Source organism: Seriola dumerili, unplaced genomic scaffold (assembly GCF_002260705.1).
Source record: "Seriola dumerili isolate Sdu_G_001 unplaced genomic scaffold, Sdu_1.0 BDQW01000052.1, whole genome shotgun sequence".
Lineage (NCBI taxonomy): Eukaryota > Metazoa > Chordata > Actinopteri > Carangiformes > Carangidae > Seriola > Seriola dumerili.
In genome coordinates, this window is record NW_019174307.1 from 23,190,874 (window position 1) to 23,211,838 (window position 20,965).

At 35.4% G+C, this 20,965-nt stretch overlaps 2 protein-coding genes and 2 pseudogenes across 2 annotated transcripts; 1 reads left to right on the forward strand and 3 right to left on the reverse strand.

Annotated features, from left to right (window-relative positions):
• Positions 1 to 6,710: 6,710 nt before the first annotated feature.
• Positions 6,711 to 7,637, reverse strand: LOC111218079 (olfactory receptor 13C2-like). Its single transcript, XM_022740175.1, has one exon. The coding sequence runs from the start codon at positions 7,635 to 7,637 to the stop codon at positions 6,711 to 6,713; it is 927 nt and encodes a 308-aa protein (XP_022595896.1).
• A 2,893-nt stretch (positions 7,638 to 10,530) lies between these two features.
• Positions 10,531 to 11,457, reverse strand: LOC111218080 (olfactory receptor 13C2-like). Its single transcript, XM_022740176.1, has one exon. The coding sequence runs from the start codon at positions 11,455 to 11,457 to the stop codon at positions 10,531 to 10,533; it is 927 nt and encodes a 308-aa protein (XP_022595897.1).
• Positions 11,458 to 12,669: 1,212 nt separating this feature from the next.
• LOC111218081 lies at positions 12,670 to 13,524 on the forward strand (annotated as a pseudogene).
• A 7,198-nt stretch (positions 13,525 to 20,722) lies between these two features.
• The window catches only part of LOC111218083, a 1,159-nt pseudogene continuing 916 nt past the window's right edge, over positions 20,723 to 20,965 (reverse strand).

The following is a 20,965-nucleotide window of genomic DNA, read 5'->3' on the forward strand; positions in this document are numbered from 1 at the left end:
GTGCCACCACACCGTAGCCAACACGAGCACTATGCAAAGACACCTAAAGAACCTCCACAGCTCTCTACTAAATCAACCGCGCCTGTGAAGAAAACACTGAAAGGCCAAACAACGCTGACAAATGCCTTTGCATCTCAACTTCCACAGTCAAGTGCTACAGCCACGCCAATAACGATAGACATTGGCATTTTCATCTGCAGTTGATATGAGGCCATTTCTGTGGTGGAAAATCTGGGATTCAGCGACTCCACCATCCCATCACACGCACATTTTGCTTGCACGGAGTTCCGAACCCTACAGACCTGAAATGTTCGATTTGTGGAAAGGCGTTCAGTTAGAAGTCACACACAGCTTCAATTACAAGCTATAAGCTCATGCACAGTTCATGCACAGTTATAAGGTCTGAAGAGAATCATGAGAAATCATACAGGAGAGAAGCCAGATCAGCTGAGTTTGGGGCAAAACCCTTTAGAGTGCTTATATCGTTCTGTCTTTTACTACATATGATAATTCATACTCAGAAAGTAGAACTTAAATGACATTCATATACAATATGATTAGTTAAAACATTTCCACGCACGCTTGCATTGTTGCATTTTGTGACTTCCAGCCGAATAAAAGACTAATTTTCCACTAATTTTTGTCATTGAAGTTTTCTTAAAACTTAAAATATCGTCTCATTCTCGTGAACCCAATATTGTGTATTGTCTCGTCTCATGAGCTGAGTTGTATTTCACATCCCCTACTCACCACACAAAATGGGACACACTATTTAAGTCAGATTTGTGTATATCTGTGAGACAACTGAACATCTGTAAATGCCCTCTCTTCTGTCCCTGTTCTGCTAGGTGTTAAAGTCTGTTAATAGCTCTCTGTTTCACAGGAGCACTGGCTCTACTGTTACACTAGGTTTGGTTTGTGTGACTTCTTTGTGTCAAAAATAGTTCAGTTTATTTAATGTTTTTGAACATCTGCATCCTGTAGGTCAGCAAATTATTTATCACTATGCTGCTGTGAACAGGGCACACAGGATTTGAGCTTGGAGTGTTGTTAGTGGCCATGCTTGTTGAGAACTGGATCATGGACCTGTCGTAGTCTCAATTCATCTAGTGAAAATTTATTGACAGCAGCTGTGCCTTTTTCTAAGCCTTAGCTTTGACGTATAGTCTTCGGTCAGTTGGTGGAAAGAAATCCTGCTTTAGTCTACATATTGATTAAGATCCGTAGATTGGGCATCGTTGTGCGTTAGTGGTCTAAGCATGTTGTAGAGCTACAGTCTCGCTGCAGTTGGCCCCGGTTCGATACCGCATCGGACGGCCTTTGCTGCTTTGCTGCATGTCATTCCCCCTCTCTTGCCTCCCCTTGCCTTTCCTGTCTCTCTCTACTATCCTGTCCAATAAAGGCCCAAAAGCCCCAAAAAAAAAAAAAAAAAAAAATATATATATTATATATATATATATATATATATATATATAAAAAAAATCCTGTAGATTGTTGTTGAATGCGACCCCACCCACCACACCCCCCCCATAATTCCCATAGCTGATCAGGTGGCTGATCATGGACAGTATGGCCCACAGTATCACATTTGTATAGCCCAGTATCACATAAATGTTACCTGGGCTTTATAGGCCCGCTTGTAGCAGCAGTCTTGAATCCAGTCCTGCTTCCTAATAAGACAACGTAAAAATATTCCAACGCTACTGTAACATTAACTGTTTCCATGACAAAAACAGTGAAGGGATCTTTAAAGTTAGAGAACAAATCTTTACATTAACTTCCCAAATATAAAACGGTGACATCTGCTTATTATTACAAAAGAAATTACATGTACATAAGCAACACTAACACCACTGTTACTGAAACATAACGTCTTAATACATCACATCACTTTGGTTGACTGAACAACCTCTTCAGGTGTTTAGAGATTTCTTTCATTTTTAGTCCGTATATATGATTGAGGGATGATACAGAATCATTGAAAGTCTTATTAAACGTGCATTTTTGGAAATTTAGACCCCAGTCGAACTATAATGACATCATAGACACAAACAGGAGAAACTGATTAAAACCAGCAGGTAAAAACAGTCTGTGCAGCTTTTTCCTGACAGTTTTACAGCTTCTATAGGAGATTATAAGTATCCTGGTGTATGTGAAAGAGTATGAAGAGACAGAAGGAAAAAGTGCAGTGACTATCACAGCAACACACAATATAGATCGTGTCTTGAACTCACACAGTGGAGATTGTAAATTGATTTATTACAAAAGATTCCATTCAACGTAAATTCAAGAGTTTCAAATCAGCACTCATTATTATAGAACTGAAATATGACAAGCAGGTAACAAGCAGCTAAACCCAGAAAATACTCACAGTGGTTCCTCATGATAGGGATATTGCAGAGGTTACATAATAGACACATACCTGTCTAGCCATGGCTGACAACATAAGAACTCTGAACTTCCAAAGATAAAATAAAAAAAACTTAAAAGACAAGCTGAATAGGATATGATCTGTTTTCAGACAAAAAAGTCAATTAACAACTTTGGGTAGATATTAGTGTGAAAGAACTGAGTTGATTAACAAAGCTGCAATGAAAATGTACATAGGCTCATGAAGGTTTTTGTAATCCAAATAAGATACACAATGTGAAATTACAGCAGCAATTATTAGAATATAAACTGTAAACATGATCAAAAATAAAGATATCTGTATTTTTGCACCTCCACATGCCCAGTAAGAGTTATATATGTTACATTAAGTTCATCCTCCATTAATCCTGTCTAATAATAATAAATGTCAAGTAAGAAGACAGACAGATTAATTAATCAGCATACACGAGTGTTAATTAAAAAGAGCTCTGACTTTCACCATATCACAAACATCCAACTTGCACTGAAGTGTCTTATCATTCACAGATACCTGATCTTAAAATGCACTTAGAGAATGTTCATCTCTAAAATTCAGAAAGTAACTGTTTCAGTTTGTGGAAAGTTTTTATAATATTGCTTCAGCTCCATGGATCTCATTAAATCTCCACTAAAAGAGATTCTAATGTGTAAAAGACTGAATCAAACCCTGGAGGCTGAAGTTTCATCACTGTTGACTTCTTTAACTTGGACATGTGCATCATTATACAGGCATACTCTATTCAACGTTAAAGTTCATCAATATGGAAATAAAGTTGATATTTTTCCAAGGCTTTCTTGTTTGTTTGTTTGTTTTTGTTTGTTTGTTTTAACAGATGCCATGGAAATAATTATTCTGTCAATTGAACCACAGACCTTAATGAACAACATTAAAAAGTATGTCCATAAGTGTCCTTCAGGTGAATCTCTCCTTCTTAGATGAAATTCAATATTGTGGTCCAAGTGCATACAGAGCTCACACTCTTATCAGAATAATGGTGTTTAAACATGTATATTTGGGATACACCGATCAAACGTTTCACTCAATTTGATTCTGATTTCTGCCAAAACCGATCTCTGAATGGGAGGCAGAGGAATTGGTATCTGCCAAACACTGTGGTGTGCAGGGATTACTTGTGTCAGTTCGTAGTACTGGGCTCCAACCACTTTTGGAGATACATCTTCCAAGGGTGTAAGCGGGTAGTGTGCATTTTATTTGCTTGTGTGAGATCTCTGAACAAACATAGTCTGGTACGTAGATTTCTGCTTGATGCAGGCGATTATAGGGTCAGAATTGTCAATGGCATGACCTGCCTTGAGTCAACAGTCCAGGCTGCTGGTAGTGGTGGTGGTTTAATGTGTAGGAAAGTTTCTTGGCACACTCTGGACCCTTAATACCTATCAATCATGGTTTAATGTCACAACCTATATGACTAACATTTTGTATCTCTAGCGCTCAAGTATGATGCTGCCCCGGATGGTCAACGGACATGTCCATTTTATCTCTGTGACCTTCATTTAAAGAACACTGCTATATCGCTAGTAACCAGAAGGCGTCACCAAAACAAAGAAATCTTAGTAATATTATAAATTTAAATAATCATGGTCAAATCTTCCTGTCCTTTTTTATTTTTTGTTTTTTTTTTACTTTCGTTTTTACTTATTTTTTTTTCTTTTTTCCTGTTTTTTTTTTCTTTTTTTTTATTTTTTTTTTTCTCCTTTTTTTTTTATTTTTTTTTTTGTTTTTTTCTATTTTTTTTGTTTTATTTTTTCTTTTATTTTGCTTTTTCTTTTTTTTTTTTTCTTCTTATTTTTATATTTTTTTTTTTTATTTTTTTATGTTTTTTGTCTTTTTCTTATGGTTTATATTTTTTGTTTTTCTTTTTTTTTTTCATTATTTTGGTTCTGTAAATAATGATTTATTTAATCTGTTTTTCTGCTATTATATGAAAAATCATATTAGAAGTTTTTTCGGGTAATGATTAGAAGTGCTGTACAAGAACACATTTTTTCAGAAGCAAATTTTTCTGCATAGAATAATGTACTATAGTGTTCTTATGGAGTTCTTTGTGAATTTCACCTGTATCAGGTACATCATTATATGTAGAATAACAGCAGATTTATTTAGAATTATTATATTAGTAACTATAATCAATAAAATTAATACATATCTGTAAATTAACTTTTCCATCATACCCTGCTTATTAGATTATTATTGAATATTTAGCTCTTTCATCCTTATATTATATTGCTTTTTCTTAAAGAACTTTAATAATAACAGGGTATTTCAGGTTCTTGCTACATGATAAATGATTTTAAAATTAAGATTTAGTCTCTATGTGAAGCTTGTCTAGTGATGGTCTTTTGTGTATTATTGTTCACCTTTGTAACATTCAGAAATATGAATTAACTGTTTAATGTCTGTGGAAATTTTTTTTATATATATTTGCTTTTCATGCATCTTCCATTTTATCTCATTTATAACTTCTCTCCACGATAAATAGTATTTAATATTGTAATATAGTAAAGAATCACACCCTGCGAGGCCTTGAATATCATCTGTGCACTGCTTTTTTATCTCTTTAACTTGGGACTTATGCTGTTTGTATGCATAACTTATTATGCGTTTCTTTCTTGTGAATTGTAATTCATAGATTTATGCTCCAAGTGTATTTGTAGATTGTCCACTTTTACATTCAGTGCATACATGTTAACTGATATATGAATTTTTTGTTGGTCCGTAGTGTCAAAATTGTCAAGGTTACTGTGACTCTCAGCATATACCCTAGTGTGCCATAAATTTTGGCCATAACTAAAATTTAATTACGACTATATTTATTTTACAATTCTTGAACAGGTATAATCGGTTGGATTCAAAATGATTTAGAGTGCACTGACATTTCTATTATATCCAAAATTGTCAAAGGTCAACTTTGATGAAATTAATTCTTCACTATATATAATTCTGTTTCATGGCATCTATAGATTTATGATTCTGACTAGAATTTGTTGGGATATCTGAGCCAAAAACAGTGTGCTGTGGGATCCTCTTTTAATTTTTTCATATATGAAAGCCTTACAGGCCGCTTTAGTTCATTTTTGTTTGGTGACTTTTATAGATGTTTCGAAGCATTTAGGGTCGAAATCGTAATTTCTGAATGAATTACAGTTGTTTTTTGCTTTCACCCTCCCATAGCCATCATGCCCGCACCCTTCTTCTCACTATGTAGCTTATCCTGTAGCTTGAAATGTTTATTTAATCCACGTATTAGCCACAGAAAAGAACCTCTATGGAGATTCATATCCTTTTCCTCTCTTTGCATGATAAGCGTAATTGTCCTTATAAATATATTATTTATAAAGATCTTCAAGCAGACATATTTATAATTATCCAAAAACTGATATTTTGAAGGTTGGTAAGCCATCATGATTTGTCATGTTTCATGATACAATTAATTATTTTCCATGAATAGTAATAGAAGCTATCTTACTATGATGGATCATAAAATGCTCATCTCTCTCCTATTTTCTTACAGTGCTTACATATTGTTCATCTCATCACACTGCTAGTGGCGAACCCACGATATTTGACTGTTTATGAATAATAAGCAAATAACTACCTGACAACAACAATATGGTTCATTTTAGCTTTTTAGAACTTTTCAGTTTTTAAGTTAAAAAATGTTTTGTTGCCTAGAAACCTGCCATTTGCTGCAACATCTCTGACTTCATTACCAAATACCACACACATTTACCCTCACAACATGCACACACATCTTTCTCCATCCAAGCACACAGGATCTTTCAAGTATTAGCTTAAAGCAAAAAAATATAATTGTGCATGTGCAGCACTGAAAGACAAAAACATCAAATGTTAGAAGTATACATTGGTACATTGGTACAAGTCTATCAAGTACAAAAAGTGAGAAAAATCTCTGGAACACATATAGATACTTTCACTGTTGTCAGGTCTTACATTGCTGACCTTATAGCCAATGTGAACTTCATCAATACACCCAAAGACAATGATAACAATGTAAATGTTGTCACTTGTAAACAGGGTTAGATTTTGCAATCAGTAAAGCTATATACAATGATTCAGTGAAAATGAAAGTTGTGATGACTTGATAATGTAACTTATTAGTTATTATATGGTTCAATTTCAAGATACTCTTTACTGTTTCCATAATGAACAGTAAAGGGTCATGGAAACAAATGTACATAAAATACCATTCAAGATTTCACATCTCTGCATGATTAGTTCAGAAGAAATGACTGCACTTTACAAAATCTTTGTTAATACATCAGTTGATTTTGGCTGGACAAAACAACCTTTTGAGGTGCTTAGAAATTTCTTTCATTTTGAGCCCGTATATGAGTGGATTAAACAAAGGATGATACAAAACTATTTGTAGAGTCATTATTAATCGAGCAGTTTTTGAAAAGTTGGATTCCACTCGAGCTACACTGACATCATATGCACTCAAAAAGGAGAAACTGATTAAAACCAACAGGTGAGGTAAACAGGTCTCTGCAGCTTTTTTCCTGACTTCTTTACAACTTCGATAAGATATTATGAGTATCTTTGTATAGGTGAAAATTATAAAGAGCATAGGGAATATTACAAGATCTAATAAAGCGATAACACCATATGTAGTAATCAAACTTGATCGTACACATTGAAGTCTGTAAATTGAATTGTTGCAAAATATTCCCTTTAAAGTAAAGTTACACAGTTTAGTTTTAGCACTGACTATTGCTGGGACTGCAATATGGCAAGCAGGTATAAGCCAACCTAAAACCAGGAAAACAACAATAGTGTTTTTTGTCATGATAGTTGGATATTGCAGAGGTTTACATATAGATACATACCTGTCATAGGCCATGGCTGACAACAGTAAGAACTCTGTACTGCCTAAAAAGTAAAATATAAAAAACTGAAAGATGCAGGCTGAATAAGATATAATCTGTTTTTCTGATATAAAATCAATTAGAAGTTTTGGGTAGATAGTAGTGCTGTAAAGAACACAGTTCAGAAGCAAAGCCGCAATGAAAATGTACATAGGTTCATGGAGGTTCTTGTGAATCACGATCAGGTACACAATAGTAGAATTAAAGCAGATTATTAGAATATATATTGTAAACATAATCAAAAAATAAACATATCTGTATTTATTAACTTCCACATACCCGCTAAGAGTTATGTATGTAATATTTAACTCGTCATCCATGAATGCTTTGTAAAACTAAATGTTCAGTAATAAACCATGTTATAGTATGTAACCAATGTACATTCAAAAAGAAGTCTCACTTATACGATTACACCAACATATAACCTTTACTGGAGTATGTTATTCATTCACAGATACCAGACCTCAAAATTAACTTGATCTACTCTCATCTCCAAAACCGAGAGTGAACAGTTACAGTCTGTGGAGAGTTTATCTTAGATTTCTTCACCCTCTAAGGATCTCATGAAACTTTCCAACAACAGGGGTGCGCTAATAAGATGCGCACAGTGTAGACAGGTTTTTACAAGACCTTGTCACACACATTTTTTAGTTAAAAACACTCACTTTGAATGCTAGATTCTGTAAAGTTGCTCAGAGACTTACATAAAGTTGAAAACAAGTATGTCTGGTAAAAGTACATGCCCACCAACCAGTGTAACAACTAGCTACGACCAAGCTAGCAAGAAAACTTCAGTTGAAGAGACTTTCCATAAAAAATCAAACCGTGGATCACGGGCAGCAAATTCAATCAATGGAATCACTTGAATAACTAGCTTAGCTCTCAGACCTAGGGGAGCTATCCAGTTGCATCAACATCAAGATTGTCGGTGTCCCTGAAGGTGAGGAGAAAGGAAGACCAACCGAATTTGTCTCCAACCTGATCCCTAAATTGTTGGGAGATGTCAAATTTCCCTAGCTACTGGTCAACGATGGGGAATACCATACTCAAACCACCTGAAGGGTCCAAACCTCATATGATAACTGCAAGGGTGAATCTTGCGCGGGAGAAGAGGATTCTAGCACTTTGGAGACAGTGCTCAATGGAATCAATAGAGGTCATTGAATCTTAATCTACCTTGATTGCACTACAGATAATAGAGAAACGGTGAAACTTTCATGAGGCGCGGCAGACACTGAAGAAGAAGGAGACATGCCCCTCACCGAGCTTCCTAGCAGGATCCAGGAATACCACCAGTGGAAAGTAAATGTGTCTAAATGTGTGTTGAGTATGCACTGACATACATATTTACCAGCAGGCTTTCCTGCCTCAGTGATGGACATCTTGATTTTCTGTAGGGCTTCTTTGACCCTGTTGATCCAGCACTTCCTCGGTCTGCTTCTGGGTCTAGATCTGGATTAGCTCAAGCAGCTGGTTGGTCAGTAGACATTCTCACCAGGTGTCCAAACCACAATTCTCTCGCTGGTCTATGTGATGCTGGATAAGTGTTGTTCTCACCATTATCAAATCCTGTCTTTCCTGACTCTTGGTTCTTTGGTTTTGATAGCTGCTCTTGCCTCCTAAAAACCAACTTCTTGTCCTCTCCTGATGATAAAAGATACAACAGGCCTTGCAAATCGGTGGGGATAAGAGTGCTCGTTTCACCTTTCAGGGCCAGCCCTATAAACGCAAATGACGCTGACTGACTGATAAGGTTACACTATTCGTTTGCCGGTTAAGGGTTGGAGTCTCTCCATTGGTGGTGGTTCTTTCAAAATGATTTTGGGTGAAGAAGCAGGGTTGCAAACTTAGTGCTTTTGTCACATTTTCAAAAATCACCCAACAAACAAACAAACAAACAAACAAACAAACAAAGAGCTGAAACCAGCTGCTACTAGACTGAATGCAAATAGGACATGGTCCAGACATAACCTAGGTTGTGACCTAGTCTGGTTACAATGTAAAAATACTCCATTACAGTTAAAATCATGGATTCCAATTCTTACTTAAGTAAATTTTACTGTATACCTAAGTAAAAGTATGATCAGAAAATGTACTTAAATTATCAGTAGTAAAAGTATGTCATTGTGCAGTGAACAGTCTCCTGTAACTGAACTCTGATTGGTTTGACATTACAAGATTCTATTGTTGTAGCTGCAGGTTCTAACAACTCTTTACACCGCTAGATAGTTCAGTCCTGTGGTTCCCAATCTAAGGGTCAGGCCCCTCCAAAGGGTCACAAGATAAATCTGAGGGGTCATCACACTGATTTTTTTGCAATTTTATTTTTTGTGAAATATTGAATAATTTGAACAGTTACTGAACTGAAACCATAAGTTTGCAAAATTCTTAATTATAAATAATGATTCTTAACCACAAAAGTAATTAGTACCTCTAGCTGTCACATAAGTATTGTGCCGTAAAAACTACAGTATTTCCCACTGAAATATAGTGGAGCAGATCTGTAAAGTGCCATTGAATGGAAATACTAGTTCCTTAAAATTCTACTTCTGTACAGTATTTGAGTAAATGTACTGTCCACCACTGTTTTCCATAAATCATAAGGAAATAACTACCTGATAACCACAGTATGGTTCATTTTCTTTTTCTTTTTCAAAGTGTTGATTATCAGATCTCTGATAATAAAATCATCACAGATGCTGAAGCACCAACTACTACACACACGTTTACCCTCACACACTCATTCACTTTCAAGTATCAGCTTAAAGCAAAAAACAATCATTTTCTATGGATTCAGCATGCGCAGCAATGGAAGACATAAAAAGGAAACAGTAAAAATCATTGATACTCTGATCTCTGGAACACAGACATATAGACACTCAGTGTTGTTAGGACATTGGTGACATTCAATATTTAAACATTGATCTTGTAATCAATATGAACTTCATCAATGCACCCAATTAACATAACAATGACCGTAAATCAAAATACAGTGAAAAAAACACAATGAAAGTTGTGATGACTTGAACTTATTAGTTATTACATGGTTCATTTTCAAGATACTCTTTACTGTTTCCATAATGAACAGTAAACAGTCATGGAAACAAATGTAAATGAAAAAATTAATTTAATAAAACACCATTCCAGAATTCACATCTCTGCATGATTAGTTCAGAAGAAATCACTGTACTTTACAAAATCTTTGTTAATACATCAGATGATTTTGGCTGGACAAAACAACCTTTTGAGGTGCTTAGAAATCTCTTTCATTTTGAGCCCGTATATGAGTGGATTAAACAAAGGATGATACAAAACTATTTGTAGAGTCATTATTAATCGAGCAGTTTTTGAAAAGTTGGATTCCACTCGAGCTACACTTATATCATATGCACTCAAACAGGAGAAACTGATTAAAACGAATAGGTGAGGTAAACAGGTCTCTGCATCTTTTTTCCTGACTTCTTTACAACTTCGATAAGATATTATGAGTATCTTTGTATAGGTGAAAATTATAAAGAGCATAGGGAATATTGCAAGATCTAATAAAGCGATAACACCATATGTAGTAATCAAACTTGATCGTACACATTGAAGTCTGTAAATTGAATTGTTGCAAAATATTCCCTTTAAAGTAAAGTTACACAGTTTAGTTTTAGCACTGACTATTGCTGGGACTGCAATATGGCAAGCAGGTATAAGCCAACCTAAAACCAGGAAAACAACAATAGTGTTTTTTGTCATGATAGTTGGATATTGCAGAGGTTTACATATAGATACATACCTGTCATAGGCCATGGCTGACAACAGTAAGAACTCTGAACTGCCTATAAAGTAGACTATAAAAAACTGAAAGATGCAGGCTGAATAAGATATAATCTGTTTTTCTGATATAAAATCAATTAGAAGTTTTGGGTAGATAGTAGTGCTGTAAAGAACACAGTTCAGAAGCAAAGCCGCAATGAAAATGTACATAGGTTCATGGAGGTTCTTGTGAATCACGATCAGGTACACAATAGTAGAATTAAAGCAGATTATTAGAATATATATTGTAAACATAATCAAAAAATAAACATATCTGTATTTATTAACTTCCACATACCCGCTAAGAGTTATGTATGTAATATTTAACTCGTCATCCATGAATGCTTTGTAAAACTAAATGTTCAGTAATAAACCATGTTATAGTATGTAACCAATGTACATTCAAAAAGAAGTCTCACTTATACGATTACACCAACATATAACCTTTACTGGAGTATGTTATTCATTCACAGATACCAGACCTCAAAATTAACTTGATCTACTCTCATCTCCAAAACCGAGAGTGAACAGTTACAGTCTGTGGAGAGTTTATCTTAGATTTCTTCACCCTCTAAGGATCTCATGAAACTTTCCAACAACAGGGGTGCGCTAATAAGATGCGCACAGTGTAGACAGGTTTTTACAAGACCTTGTCACACACATTTTTTAGTTAAAAACACTCACTTTGAATGCTAGATTCTGTAAAGTTGCTCAGAGACTTACATAAATGGTGAAACAAACAAAACTGTTCATTCAGAATTAGTTTCGACCTTTGCTGTGAACTTTAAAGTCCAACATGACAAGGGCCTGTAAGGCTTTCATATATTGATTAAAAGAGGATCCCGCCACACTGTTTTGCTCAGTATCACAAATTTACTGATCATAATTCTTGATCATGAGTTGAATAATGATTAATATATCAAAGTTGACCTTTGACAATTTGGATATAAAATGTCATCACTTAAATCATTTGATCCTGATTTCTGTTCAATTGTAAAATAATTAGCGTTTAAATTTAGTTATGGCCAAAATTTAGCCTAGGTTTTTGTGAGGTCACAGTAACCTTGACATTTGACCTCGGACCACCAAATTCTTATCAGTTCAGTATCCTTGATGTAAGTGGCAATACTACATACACTTGGAGCATAATCTTGAATTTCATTCAAGAAGAACCATAATGTTGCATAACACAGCATAAGCCCAAGTTAAAGAGATCAAAACAGTGCAGTGATTTCAGGCCTCCAGGGTGTGATTCTTTACATATTACATATTAAAATCTATTTTCGTGGAGAGTTTAATGAGATCCATGGAGGCTGAAGCAATATTATAAAAAAAACTTTCCACAGACTTAAACAGTTCATTTTCTGAATGTTACAGGTGAACATTCACAAGCCATCCAGACTGCTTCAACTGAGACTTCTTTTTAAAATCATTTATCCATGTACAAAGCCTGAATACCTGTTTTATTAGTTTTACAAAGCATTCATGGATGACGACTAAATATTACATACATAAACTCTTAGCGGGTATGTGGAAGTAATAAATACAGATATGTTTTATTTTTTGATTATGTTTACTAATATATTTCTAATAATCTGCTTTAATTCTACTATTGTGTACCTGATCGTGATTCACAAGAACCTCCATGAACCTATGTACATTTTCATTGCAGCTTTGCTTCTGAACTGTGTTCTTTACAGCACTTCTATCTACCCAAAACTTCTAATTGATTTTATATCAGAAAAAACAGATTATATCTTATTCAGCCTGCATCTTTCAGTTTTTATAGTTTACTTTATAGGAGTTCAGAGTTCTTACTGTTGTCAGCCATGGCCTATGACAGGTATGTATCTATATGTAAACCTCTGCAATATCCAACTATCATGACAAAAAACACTATGTTGTTTTCCTGGTTTTAGGTTGGCTTATACCTGCTTGCCATATTGCAGTCCCAGCAATAGTCAGTGCTAAAACTAAACTGTGTAACTTTACTTTAAAGGAATACTTTGCAACAATTCAATTTACAGACTTCAATGTGTAGATCAAGTTTGATTACTACATATGGTGTTATCGCTTTATTAGATCTTGCAATATTCCCTATGCTCTTTAAATTTTCACCTATACAAAGATACTCATAATATCTTATCGAAGTTGTAAAGAAGTCAGGAAAAAAGCTGCAGAGAACCTGTTACCTCACCTATCGTTTTAATCAGTTTCTCCTGTTTGAGTGCATATGATATAAGTGTAGCTCGAGTGGAATCCAACTTTTCAAAAACTGCTCGATTAATAATGACTCTACAAATAGTTTTGTATCATCCTTTGTTTTAATCCACTCATATACGGCTCAAAATGAAAGAGATTTCTAAACACCTCAAAAGGTTGTTTTGTCCAGCCAAAATCATCTGATGTATTAACAAAGATTTTGTAAAGTACAGTGATTTCTTCTGAACTAATCATGCAGAGATGTGAATTCTGGAATGTGTTTTTATTAAATTAATTTTTTCATTTACATTTGTTTCCATGACTGTTTACTGTTTCATTATGGAAACAGTTAAAGAGTATCTTGAAATGAAACATGTAATAACTAATAAGTTCAAGTCATCACAACTTTCATTGTGTTTTTTTTTCACTGTATTTTGATTTACGTCATTGTATGTTAATTTGGTGCATTGATGAAGTTCATATTGATTACAAGATCAATGTTTAAATATTGAATGTCACCAATGTCCTAACAACACTGAGTGTCTATATGTCTGTGTTCCAGAGATCAGAGTATCAATGATGTTTACTGTTTCCTTTTTATGTCTTCCATTGCTGCGCATGCTGAATCCATAGAAAATGATTGTTTTTTGCTTTAAGCTGATACTTGAAAGTGAATGAGTGTGTGAGGGTAAACGTGTGTGTAGTAGTTGTGCTTCAGCATCTGTGATGATTTTATTATCAGAGATCTGATAATCACACACTTTGAAAAAGAAAAAAGAAAATGAACCATACTGTGGTTATCAGGTAGTTATTTCCTTATGATTTATGGAAAACAGTGGTGGACAGTACATTTACTCAAATATTGTACAGAAGTAGAATTTTAAGGAAACTATATTTCCATTCAATGGCACTTTACAGATCTGCTCCACTATATTTCAGTGGAAATACTGTAGTTTTTACGGCACAATACTTAGTTGACAGCTAGAGGTACTAATTACTTTTGTGGTTAAGAAATATTATTTATAATTAAGAATTTTGCAAACTTATGGTTTCAGTTCAGTAACTGTTCAAATTATTCAAATATTTCACAAAAAATAAAATTGCAAAAACAAATCAGTGTTATGACCCCTCAGATTTATCTTGTGACCCTTTGGAGGGGCCTGACCCTTAGATTGGGAACCACAGGACTGAACTATCTAGCGGTGTAAAAGAGTTGTTAGAACTGCAGCTACAACAATAGAATCTTTAATGTCAAACCAATCAGAGTTCAGTTACAGGAGGACTGTTCACTGCACAATGACATACTTTTACTACTGATAATTTAAGTACATTTTCTGATCATACTTTTACTTAGGTATACAGTAAAATTTACTTAAGTAAGAATTGGAATCCATGATTTTAACTGTAATGGAGTTTTTTACATTGTAACCAGACTAGGTTCACAACCTAGTTATGTCTGGACCATGTCCTATTTTGCATTCAGTCTAGTAGCAGCTGGTTTCAGCTCTTTTTCTGTTTTGTTTGTTTGTTTGTTTGTTTGTTTGTTGGGTGATTTTTGAAAAATGTGACAAAAGCACTAAGTTTGCAACCCTGCTTCTTCACCCAAAATCATTTTGAAAGAAACCACCACCAATGGAGAACTCCAACCTTAACCGGCAAACGAATAGTGTAACCTATCAGTCAGTCAGTCAGCGTCATTTGCGTTTATAGGGCTGGCCCTGAAAGGTGAAACGAGCACTCTTATCTCCACCGATTTGCAAGGCCTGTTGTATCTTTTATCATCAGGAGAGGACAAGAAGTTGGTTTTTAGGAGGCAAGAGGCAGCTATCAAACCAAAGAACCAAGAGTCAGGAAAGACAGGATTTGATAATGGTGAGAACAACACTTATCCAGCATCACATAGACCAGCAGAGAATGTGGTTTGGACACCTGGTGAGAATGTCTACTGACCAACCAGCTGCTTGAGCTAATCCAGATCTAGACCCAGAAGCAGACCGAGGAAGTGCTGGATCAACAGGGTCAAAGAAGCCCTACAGAAAATCAAGATGTCCATCACTGAGGCAGGAAAGCCTGCTGGTAAATATGTATGTCAGTGCATACTCAACACACATTTAGACACATTTACTTTCCACTGGTGGTATTCCTGGATTCTCGCTAGGAAGCTCGGTGAGGGGCATGTCTCCTTCTTCTTCAGTGTCTGCCGCGCCTCATGAAAGTTTCACCGTTGCTCTATTATCTGTAGTGCAATCAAGGTAGATTAAGATTCATGACCTCTATTGATTCCATTGAGCACTGTCTCCAAAGTGCTAGAATCCTCTTTCTCCCGCACAAGATTCACCCTTGCAGTTATCATATGAGGTTTGGACCTTCAGGTGGTTTGAGTATGGTATTCCCCATCGTTGACCAGTAGCTAGGGAAATTTGACATCTCCCAACAATTTAGGGATCAGGTTGGAGACAAATTCGGTTGGTCTTCCTTTCTCCTCACCTTCAGGGACACCGACAATCTTGATGTTGATGCAACTGGATAGCTCCCCTAGGTCTGAGAGCTAAGCTAGTTATTCAAGTGATTCCATTGATTGAATTTGCTGCCCGTGATCCACGGTTTGATTTTTTATGGAAAGTCTCTTCAACTGAATTTTCTTGCTAGCTTGGTCGTAGCTAGTTGTTACACTGGTTGGTGGGCATGTACTTTACCAGACATACTTTTTTTCAATTTTATGTAAGTCTCTGAGCAACTTTACAGAATCTAGCATTCAAAGTGAGTGTTTTTTACTAAAAAATGTGTGTGACAAGGTCTTGTAAAAACCTGTCTACACTGTGCGCATCTTATTAGCGCACCCCTTGTTGGAAAGTTTCATGAGATCCTTAGAGGGTGAAGAAATCTAAGATAAACTCTCCACAGATGTAAATGTTCACTCTCGGTTTTGGAGATGAGAGTAGATCAAAGTTCAATTTGAGGTCTGGTATCTGTGAATGAATAACATACTCCAGTAAAGGTTATATTGTTGGTGTAATCGTATAAGTGAGACTTCTTTTTGAATGTACATTGGTTACATACTATAACATGGTTTATTACTGAACATTTAGTTTTACAAAGCATTCATGGATGACGAGTTAAATATTTCATACATAACTCTTAGCGGGTATGTGGAAGTTAATAAATACAGATATGTTTATTTTTTGATTATGTTACAATATATATTCTAATAATCTGCTTTAATTCTACTATTGTGTACCTGATCGTGATTCACAAGAACCTCCATGAACCTATGTACATTTTCATTGCGGCTTTGCTTCTGAACTGTGTGTCTTTTACAGCACTACTCATCTACCCAAAAACTTCTAATTGATTTTATATCAGAAAAACAGATTATATCTTATTCAGCCTGCATCTTTCAGTTTTTTATAGTCTACTTTATAGGCAGTCAGAGTTCTTACTGTTGTCAGCCATGGCCTATGACAGGTATGTATCTATATGTAAACCTCTGCAATATCCAACTTATTCATGACAAAAACACTATTGTTGTTTTTCCTGGTTTTAGGTTGGCTTATACCTGCTTGCCATATTGCAGTCCCAGCAATAGTCAGTGCTAAAACTAAACTGTGTAACTTTACTTTAAAGGAATATTTTGCAACAATTCAATTTACAGACTTCAATGTGTACGATCAAGTTTGATTACTTCATATGGTGTTATCGCTTTATTAGATCTTGCAATATTCCCTATGCTCTTTATAATTTTCACCTATACAAAGATACTCATAATATCTTATCGAGGTTGTTAAAGCAGCATAGGGATATTGCAAGATCTAAGTTAAAGCGATAACACCAATGAAGTAATCAAACTTGCATCGTTACACATTGAAGTCGTTTTAAATTGAATTGTTGCAAATATTCCCTTTAAAGTAAAGTTACACAGTTTTAGTTTTAGCACTGACTATTGCTGGAACTGCAATATGGCAAGCAGGTATAAGCCAACTAAAACCAGCAAAACAACAATAGTGTTTTTGGCATGATAGTTGGATTATTGCCAGAGGTTTACATATAGATACATTACCTGTCATAGGCCATGCGGCTGACACAGTAAGAAACTCTGAACCGGCCTATAAAGTAGACCTATCAAAAAGACTGAAAGATGCAGGCTGAATAAGATAATAATCTGTTTTTCTGATATAAAGTCAATTAGAAGTTTTGGGTAGATAGTAGTGCGTAAAGAACACAGTTCAGAAGCAAAGCCGCAATGAAAATGTACATAGTTCATGGAGGTTCTTGTGAATCACGATCAAGAACGAATAGTAGAATTTAAGCAGATTATTAGAATATATATTGTAAACATAATCAAAAAAATTAAACATATCTGTTATTTATTAACTTCCACATACCCGCTAAGAGTTATGTATGTAAAATTTAATCGTCCCCATGAAATGCTTTGTAAAACTAAATGTTCAGTAATAAACCATTGTTATAGTATGTACCATGTACATTCAAAAGAAAGTCTCACTTATACGATTACACCAACATTAGAACCTTTACGTGGAGTATGTGTATTCATTCACAGATACAGACCTCAAAATTAACTTTGATCTACTCTCATCTCCAAAACGAGAGGAGTGGAACATTACAGTCTGTGGAGGAGTTTATCTTAGATTTGCTTCACCCTCTAAGCGATCTCATGAAACTTTCCAAACAACAGGGGTGCGCTATAGATGCGCCACAGTGTAGAACAGGTTTTTTACAAGACCTTGTCACACACATTTTTTAGTTTAAAAACACTCACTTTAATGCTAGATTCTGTAACAGTTGCTCAGAGAGACTTACATAAAATTGAAAACAAGTTATGTCTGGTAAAAGTACAATGCCCACCAACCAGTGTAAACAACTAAGCTACGACCAAGCTAGCCAAGAAATTCAGTTGAAAGACTTTTCCATAAAAATTCAAACCTGGATCACATGGGAGCAAATTCAATCAATGGAATCACTTGAATAACTAGGCTTAGCTCTCCTCAGAACCTAGGGGAGCTTATCCAGTTGCATCAACATCAAGATTGCGGTGTCCTGAGCGTGAGGAGAAAGGAAGACCAACGAATTTGTCTCCAACCTGATCCCTAAAATTGTTGGGAGATGTCTAAATTTCCCTAGCTTACGGTCAACGATGGGAATAACAACATACTCAAACCACCTGAAGGATCCAAACCTCATATGATAACTGCAAGGTGAATCTTGTCGGGACGAAGAGGATTCTAGCCTTTGGAGGACCAGTGCTCAAGTGGAATCAATAGAGGTCATTGAATCTTAATCTACTTGATTGCACTTACCATATAAGTAGAGCAACGGTTTGAAACTTGTCTGAGGCGCGGCAACACTGAAGAAAGAAGGAGACATGCCCTCACCGAGCTTCCTAGCAAAGAATCCAGGAATACCACCAGTGGAAAGTAAATGTGTCTAAAATGTGTGTGAGTATGCACTGACAACCATATTTACCAGCAGGCTTTCCTGCCTCAGTGAATGGGGGACACATCTGATTTTCTGTAGGCCTTCTTTGACCCTGTTGATCCCAGCCACTTCCTCGGTCTGCTTTCGGTCTAGATCTGGATTAGCTTCAAGCCAGCTGGTTGGTCAGTAGGACATTCTCACCAGGTGTTCCAACCACAATTCTCTCGCTGGTCTATGTGATGCTGGATAAGTGTTGTTCTCACCATTATTTCAAATCCTGTCATTTCCTGACTCTTGGTTCTTTGGTTTTGATAGCTGCTCTTGCCTCCTAAAACCAACTTTCTTGTCCTCTCCTGATGATAAAAAGATACAAACCAGGCCTGCAAATCGGTGGAGATAGAGGATGCTCGTTTCACCTATTCAGGGCCAAGCCCTATAAACGCAAAGACGACTGACTGAGATAATAGTTACACTATTCGTTTGCGGTTAAGGGTTGGAGTCTTCTCATTGGTGGTTGGTTCTTTCAAAATGATTGGTTGAAGGAAGCAGGGTTTGCAAAACTTAGTGCTTTTGTCCACATTTTCAAAAATCCAACCCAACAAACAAACAACAAACAAACAAACAAACAAACAGAAAGAGCTGAAACAGCTGCTACTAGACTGAATGCAAATAGACATGGTCCCAGGACATAACCTAAGGTTGTGACCTAGTCTGGTTTACAATGTAAAATACTCCATTTACAGTTAAAATTCATGGATTCAATTCTACTTAAGTAAATTTTACTGTATACCTAATTAAAAAGTCATGATCAGAAAATGTACTGTTTAAATATCAGTAGTAAAAGTATGTCATTTGTGCACGTTGAACAGTCTCCTGTAACGAACTCTGATTGGTTGACATTACAAGATTCTATTTGTTGTAGCTGAGGTTCTTAACAACTCTTTACACCGCTAGATAGTTCATCCTGTGGTTCCCAAATCTAAGGGTCAGGCCCCTCCAAAGGGATCACAAGATAAATCTGAGGGGTCATAACACTGATTTGTTTTGCAATTTTGTATTTTGTGAATATTGAATAATTTTGAACAGTTACTGAACTGAAACCATAAGTTTGCAAAATTCTTACATTATAAAATGATTCTTAACCACAAAAGTATTAGTACTCTACTGTCAGCATAAAGTATTGTGCCGTTAAAAACTACAAGTATTTTCCCACTGAATATAGTGGAGCAGACTGTAAAGTGCCATTGAATTGGAAATTTACTAGTTCCTTTAAAATTCTTACTTCTTGTACAATATTTGGTAAATGTACTGTCCACCACTTGTTTTCCATAAATCATTAAGGAAATAACTACTGATAACCACCAGTATGTTCATTTTCTTGTTTCGTTTTTCAAAGTGTGATTATCAGATCTCTGATAATAAAATTCATTTCACAGATGCTGAAGCACCCGAACTACTTAACACACGGTTTACCTCACACACTCATTCACTTTCAAGGATCAGCTTAAAGCAAAAAACAATCATTTTCTATGGATCAGCGATGCCGCAGCATGGGAAGACATAAAAAAGGAAACAGTAAAAATCATTGCATACTCTGATCTCTGGAAACACAGACATATTAGGACACTCAGTGTTGTAGAGACATTGTGACATTCAATAAAAAACATTGATCTTTGTAATTCAATATTGAACTTCATCAATGCCACCCAATTAACATAACAATGACCGTAATCAAAAATACAAGTGAAAAAAAAAAAAACACAATGAAAGTTGTGATTGACTTGAACTTATTAGTGTAATTACTGTTTCACTTTCAAGATACTCTTTCTTACTTGTTTCCATAATGAACAGTACAACCAGTCATGCGAAACAAATGTAAATGAAAAATTAATTTAATAAAACACCATTCCAGAATTCACATCTCTGCACGATTAGTTCGAAGAAATCACTGTACTTTACAAAATCTTTGTTAATACATCAGATGCATTTTGGCTGGACAAAACAACTCTTTGAGGTGTTTTGAAATCTCTTTCATTTTTGAGCCGGTATTGAGGTGGATTAACAAAGGATGATACAAAAACTAAGATTTTGTTTTCGTATCCATTATTATCAGGCCCCCCCCAGTTTTTGAAAAGTTGGATTCCACGCGAAGTACACTTATATCATTATTTGCACTTCAAACAGGAGTAAAACTGATTAAAACGAAATAGGG